At 43.9% G+C, this 7,228-nt stretch overlaps 1 protein-coding gene across 1 annotated transcript; it reads right to left on the bottom strand.

Moving 5' to 3' along the window:
- Positions 1–790: 790 nt before the first annotated feature.
- On the bottom strand, positions 791–3,831 carry LOC128449794 (uncharacterized). The gene is made up of 3 exons (XM_053433098.1): positions 2,406–3,831; positions 1,514–2,273; positions 791–1,272 (listed from the first exon to the last, which is right to left on the bottom strand). Exons 1-3 carry the CDS (start codon positions 2,853–2,855, stop codon positions 1,253–1,255), a joined length of 1,230 nt encoding a protein of 409 aa, XP_053289073.1. The 5' UTR covers positions 2,856–3,831; the 3' UTR covers positions 791–1,252.
- Positions 3,832–7,228: the final 3,397 nt, after the last annotated feature.

The raw sequence follows: 7,228 nt of genomic DNA, 5'->3' as shown, positions 1-7,228 counted from the left end.
TTTAATTTAGAACTGAAACTTTGTACAGATATGATTGTCCAACTATATCCTATAGCTTTATCAAGTTATTTAATTAGCATATATACACTTTAGGTACAACATCATTCATATTATGGCACTACTATAGCCTTAGGTTATACCTGGGCTTCACTTATAATATACTGTATTTACACAAAACACCAATCAAACCCCCGCGCTCGTGCCCGCAAACATTGGCAGACCCGTGAACATAAACTAGCTATTTACACACACTCAAACATCAATATTTTATCAATACCATCAGAAGAGTTGAAGGCGGCGAGTGTTGGCACTGAACCTCCTCAAGACAGTGTCTTTCCACTCAGTTGTACATTTTCTCGTAAGGTCTTTTTCAAACGCCAGCTGAACCAACTGGGCCTTTCGTTTGTGCAGCATTGTGCGTCTGTGGTCCGAAAAAACGTTTCGTAGAGTCGAGAATGAGTTCTCGCACATTGCTGTGGAGGCACCGAAAGTTAATGCGTGCTTGAAAGCAGTCAGTACACTGGGCATTGCCACGAGAGTTGTGTGGTACTGTGAGAGAATGTACTTTGTGGTCCAAATCCCCTCCTCGATTGGCTGTGATTCTTTTTGCGTCCTGAAAAACTGTTTTGCAACTTCATACTCTGCCTCAATTATAGGCGATTGTGACAGGTCCATGTAGGGTGACCACCTGCTAATAAGCCCAAGGGGGGACAAGGGGTATGTTTTGGGGGGACAATGGGGGACACTGCCTGGCGCGGCGGGTCCCCCACCTCACGGGCAGACTCACTGACTCACATTTCTAGCACATACCACCTTACATGGTATATTAATAATGCTGTATTCCCCTAAACATGTGCAATTACTGATTAATGCTCTTGAATAGGCCAACCGATGTGTATTTTCTTCTAAATAAAGATTCATAATACTTTGAACATTCAATGAATTGACACACAGATGCACTTCCACTCACGATTTACTTTAGCTATTTAATTTTATTTATTTTTCATTACAATTTATTCACTTTAAATAAATTATAATGTAAAATTATAGGATTAACAGGAATTGTAGTTGCTCAACACCACAGGAACAGTTTAAAAAAAAAAAAGGTCTTGAACTCACGACTCCAGAGGTTCATGGAACGAGAAGGGGGAGGAAGGATGGTGAACTTGCATGTTAGTTAAGGCAGGCGCAGGAAAAAAAACTGTTCAGTGTTCTGGGGACATCTTTAGGACGTTGGGGACACCTTTAGGACTCAAACCTCTTCACCAGCATCTGAATCAAATAAGGAAGAAAGATAAGAGACAGAATTAAAGCAACATTAATTTTTATGATAAGCTTCCAAATGGTTTTCCAGTATAGACAGAGGAGTGCAAACCCATCACCATCACAAGCTGACAACAACACAAAAAGGTGCCAAGATACAATCCTATGCAAAACAATGACATATTTTGACACATTTGCACATCAAACTTCATCTTAGACAAATGGGGTCTTACATAACTAGGTTTCTTACCTTCAGGTTTCTTCTTGAACTTGTATTTCTTGTTGGAGCGTGCAGCATTGAGGAGAACCTTCTCTTTTACTACATAAGTGTAGAAGTCCTTGCAACTGAATGTGAAGTTGCTCTTCACCTGGATTTCTGACTTGATGAGGTTTACCGAACATCTGTTCCTTGTGTCCGTCCAGCATCCTGTCATCAGTGAAAAGACCCTCTCCACTGAAGCATTGGTGATTGGTACACTCAAGAGGAAAGAAGCTAATGCTGTCATGTTTGGTGTGTGTGTGTGCTTGAGTAAGGTGGCCCACTTCTCCCCGACTGGAGCTCCAGACTGCACGATGGCCTGTTGGTGTGGCAGAACGACACAATACTCATCATATAGCGCATCCATGTCCAACTTCTTGCTTAGCTGCAGGACCTCTACAGCTTCACAGAGATGGGAGAAGTTGAATGGGCTGTTCTTTAGTGCCAGGCTAGCCAATTTCTTCTGGTAGTTGGAGTCTGAGAAGTCATAGCGCTGCTCCAGGTAGGTGAGAGAGGACTGGTAGAAGTTGCACATGTCCTCTCTGAGCACAGCGGCCTGTCTGTCTCGAAACTGCTGGAGGAGTACATCCGTCTGGGCCCCAAAGAAACCATCACTCTGTCGTAGCTGTAGATTGGTTTTTAGGGTGAACATCGTATTGTAGAGCTCACAGACAGTCCCATCCTCTTGCTCCAGCGCCAGCACAGTGTCGTGGAAAATCTTCAGCGCATTGCTGAGGAAGGACAGGTAAACCTAAAATACGTAAAGAGAGTCAATGATCCTGTGTGCTGGCACTGTTTGCATTATCATCATTTCTCTAATCCCTGTTTCATGTAATAATACTTAGATGAAAAAAAAAAGTTGAGTGCAATTAAAATGAATTACCTGTAGATCAAGGGGGTTGCCCTCACCATCCTGGTCATCCTTGAACAGCCGCCATAGTGACTTTGGGCACCCGTCCTCTCCCAATGAGAGAAAGTAGGTCTTGATAGGAGCCCAGCTGTCGTGAAGCCTCTTCACTGCAGGCCACAAGCTCAGCCATCTTGTGGGCACATTTCTAAGCAGGGGCTGGTACTCTATCTCCACAAAGGTGTGAATTGACTTAAGTTCCTCAGTGCGTTTGGCAGATGAGGAGAAGTGGCTAAAGGTCTTGTTGACGACATTTTCAATGTCGATATTTAGCCGATCTCCTGCGTGTTTTGCACTGTTGTGAACAATGTGGGCCACACAGTTTGCCTTCAAAAGGCAATTGTTGTTCTCTTTCAGTTTCTGGAAGACAGAGTTGTATCTCCCGTAATTCACACTAGCATTGTCAGCAGAATACGCAGATATCATGTCTAGTCGCAGTCCGTTTTCCTCCAGCTTGGTGACTATCTGGTTGTGGATTGCGGCAGATGTTTCATCACTGTCATCATAGAAATCTAGGACCTTCGTCTGTACTCCCAAGTCTGGCGTCCAGTAACGCACTGACAGTGGGAAGAGCTTGGTGGTCCCATGATTGGAGGCGTCTGAAGCCACTGAGAAGAATGGCGTGTGGGCTGTGGAGACACACACACAGATGGGGTGAATTTAAAAGAGATTCTCTAAAAACAGATTATTATAAAAAATTCAAGATATATTATCTATAGAAATATTTATACCTTTCAAAAATTATAGTTGTTTTGTTTGTTTAGTTTGGGAGATAACGAATAGTGAAATGTTGCTCACAATCATGTAAGGATACACAGAGCCTGGTTTCACGAAGGCACGGATGAGCAGCATTATGTTAGCTAAGAATGCAATTTCAGTGAACTGAAGGAAAAGTTGACTTTTAACATACAGCAGAAGATGATTAGCTAACATTAGCTAGCTAACGCTACACAAATAGCTAACACACAACAATGTAACATCCATGAACATAACTTTACCTTTGGTTGCCTCTCGTTGCTCATTCAGTGGTCTTCTGAGGACTTTCAAGAAATCTTCGACAGAGGCAGGGCCAAGTACATCCGTGACAATGGCTTCTGCCTTCGTCCGACCACAGGCCGTCCTCTTGGCAATGTCAGAGTCTGGATACATCGTTGGGGCTAGCTTTGTGCCACAATCTCCTGCTCGATATGATGTAGCGTGTTGGACAGTGTGATACACACTGGTCACCTCTGCAGCAGTCACTTTGTCAGCTAGACAGTCGTTTTTAGGTCGGAGGAAAGCATCCATAGATTTGGATGTCTCTTTCTGTTGGACACGTTTCTTGTGAGTGTCCGTGAGTCTGTGTCGTTTAATATCGTATTCCCCTCCATGTCCGATTGAGAAGGACGTTTTGCAAAGGTCACAAAAAGCCCTGTCGGTATCCCCCTGAATACCTTTCAGCCACAAATATTCATTTTCCCAGTCTTTCTTGTACCCACACCTTCTCACCTTCTTTTTAATTGGAGATCGCGATGCCTCAGACTCCGCCATTTTTGGAATTGGAAAGCGCGCATCTAAAAGTTCCTTCCCAGTGTGCATCTGGTATGCACGTGCGTGCGCTGTCATGACAACAACGAAAAAGTTGACAACAACCTAGTCAGCAGTTCAACTGAGAGGGGGGTGTGGCAACAGTAGCGAGCTGAACTGTCAAGTAATGTTCGTTTGGCTGCCTGGGGCTCCAGGATATAGAGAGCGACCAACCTTTTTTTGAGAAAGCATTGATTTCGCGTGACACGGTCTCGATTTGCGGGACGCATGGTTGGGCTTCAAAACGCTGTGCACGCACGCGGTACGCGTGACGGGTGGTCACCCTAGGTCCATGATATGCGTAACAGCTGTAGCATCTAGAAATGTATTGCTGTTTGGATCGAGTGCAGCAAGTGACCTAGCCAGTTGAGTGTTGCGTTCACTAAATCTCTGATCCATTTCTCCAACAACTGAATCGACAATGCTGTAGTACAGTCTCTTGAGTTCTGTTTTCCTGTCATCATTCCTCTGTCCTGTAGTTCCCTCAACCACATACCCTTCCATATTCGTGTTGGTTGTGCGTTTCCGTTTGAGGGTTTCAGTTTGTATCAGCGATGCCCTGGCAGCCTTGGCCATGTCCCACACCTTGTCAAACTCCTCATCACAACGTAGTTTCCGTACACATTCTTTTGAACTAGCCACAACACTCAAACCTGTCAATAAGTCAACATCCTCGCTTTGTAGAATTTTGTTTGCTGGGTCAAGCAGGGCAAGCACTCTGTGCACTACGTTTGCAATGAATGGAAAGTTGGGCTCGGTCATCTCTCGCAGCAGGCCCACAGCTTCCATTCGTAGCTGTGCACCATGAACCCGCACAGCGTCGATCTCAGTCAGAAGAGATGTGATGTCGTCAAAGGATTTTAGAATTACAGACACGGTGGCAAGGTGCCCTGTCCACCTCTGTTCTAGAAGGCGTTTAAGACGCTCACCCTTGTAGTGCACAGCAATTGTGGGCTTCTTGCAGAATTTGTACAACGTGTTACACACATTCAAAAAGTCCACTACAGCTGCCTCAGCTGACATCGCATGTACTACGACCAAATGTAGCTGATGGTTCAGACAGTGGACATAAGGTATCTCACGGTCCAGTTTCTGTTGCAGTAGCTTCTGCATGCCACCGTGCTTCCCTGACATCAATGAAGCCCCATCATACACCTGGCTGAGAATCTTTGATGAGTCCAAACCAACATTGTTTAGCTCAGCTAAGACTGTGTCTGTCAATGTTCGTGCATCACCTGCGTCAGCAGTCGCGATGGTTACCAGGCGCTCTGTCACTTCAAATGACTTGTTTACAAAGCGAATGACAACAGATATATTTTCGCATCCCGTGGGGTCTCGTGTTCCGTCCACTTTCAATGTGTAATGTGAGTCGCATATTTCTTCCACTATAGCCTCAGTCACCACACTGCTAAGTGTATTTATAAGTTCATTCTGCATGTCGTGACAAGTGTATGTGGCGTTTCGAGGGATCGTTTTCACTATGTCAGCCAATTCTGGGTCCTTTTTAATTGTGTAGTCCAATAAGGACAGGAAAAGACCACTTCCCCCCTCAGACATGTCACCAAAAGCATCTAGCTTCCCTCGTAAAGGCAACTGGTTTTCTACCAGAAACCCGACAACATCCACGAGAGATGAGACGTAGTACCTGTTCTTTCGTAGCTGGTCTGTGTTGATAAGTGTCGAAATCTCCTTTCCGGTATTGATACGTCTCTGTCGCTCCTTCCACATGGTGTAGCTAGAGAGATGTTCCTTTGACGTTTCATGTTTATGAAAACCCCTGTCTCTCTCCGTGGCATTTTTCCAGTTACGGTATCCAACGCTCACAAAAACATCCAGTTTCAGGGTGGTGGTAGTGATAAAATTCCGACAGCAAAAACAAAATGCTGCATCAGCCTTTGCACTGTACTCCAGCCAGTCTCTGTTGTGAAACCAAGTGGCTACAAATGAGCGTTTCCTACCGCAAAAAATGCTGGCAGGGTATGACCGCAAAACAATTTGTTTGGGTTTTTCAGTCCCGAGTTCGTCTGATGTTATGCCAGGTTGTGGATGGCTAACCACGTTAGCTTCTGTTAGCCTTCTTTCGCTGCTAAAATTACCAGCAGGAACAGGTGCACCGGCTTCTTGGCTCCTCGCCGAAAGCTCTTCAGAGGTGTTTGGATTTATTTCTCCGACATTAGATGTTGGATGAGGCCGTGAAGAAGGTGCCCCACCATGCAACCATTTTCTTATGTCCATTTTGTGTTTAACGTCCCTGACCCAACTTCCGCTCTGACTACAGCTGTCAACTCAACCGTGATGCAATTGTAATAAAAAATTCAAACACACCAATCAACAATCACACACACACACACACTTCTTTTAGGATTATTTTTGTTTGATTTCGTTTAATAATAGCCTATATAGCCTATTTATAAAGGAAAACGTCTGACTTTTACTGTAATAAAAATAATTAATTAATACAACACAGGGCGTGGCCCGCGAATGCCCCCCCATAACGCCGACACTGGTTCCTGGCATCAGTGACCAACATCTAACTGAGAAGTGGCTCAGTGTTTCAACAGGTAAATTAAGATCTATTAATGTTTGGAGCTCAATTCATTCAATAGCGCATCATATATTATACAATATAATTCGTCCTGCAGTATTTGACTCATATCAGTTCCTGTAAATGAAACTCAAGACGACACCACATCCTATTCAAGGCCCTGGATTGTCAACAATGACTATTGTTGTAACGTCCCAATGACAGACAGAATTGTCTTAAGGCCTGATAAAAGTTTCTTGTTGCTATAGTAAGCCTCTTCTTGTGTACACTATCCACTGGGCTTTCCCAACTTCACCTTTATTACATATTAGTTTAACAGGCAGTCACATTTCTTTGTGTTGCTATGGATTAACAGGGTCATTACTGGAGAGACCACAGGCAGGCAAGCCGTGACTTGATTCATTAAAAACCTAGAGATAATGTATTTAAAGAGTAAACAGTTACTGTTAATGAGTTAAACAAAGATCGAACAGTAGCACAGTAACAATAGCACATTTCTGTCACATTTCTTGTTTGCTCTGCTCAGCTAATAGAGTAAAAACACTAAATTAATTATAAGTATGGAGTAGGTAGCAAAGAAGAGATGAAAAGATCGGAATGACCGAAGACATCGGTGCTATTCTTTAGAACACTATTTATGACGTTTGTTTAGTGATTATGTTTGCACACTCCTGTCAGACGTTTCACC

The sequence above is a fragment of the Pleuronectes platessa genome, chromosome 10, assembly GCF_947347685.1.
Source record: "Pleuronectes platessa chromosome 10, fPlePla1.1, whole genome shotgun sequence".
Lineage (NCBI taxonomy): Eukaryota > Metazoa > Chordata > Actinopteri > Pleuronectiformes > Pleuronectidae > Pleuronectes > Pleuronectes platessa.
The sequence above is the reverse complement of the archived record's forward strand: the minus strand, read 5'-3'. Positions and strand labels throughout refer to the sequence as shown.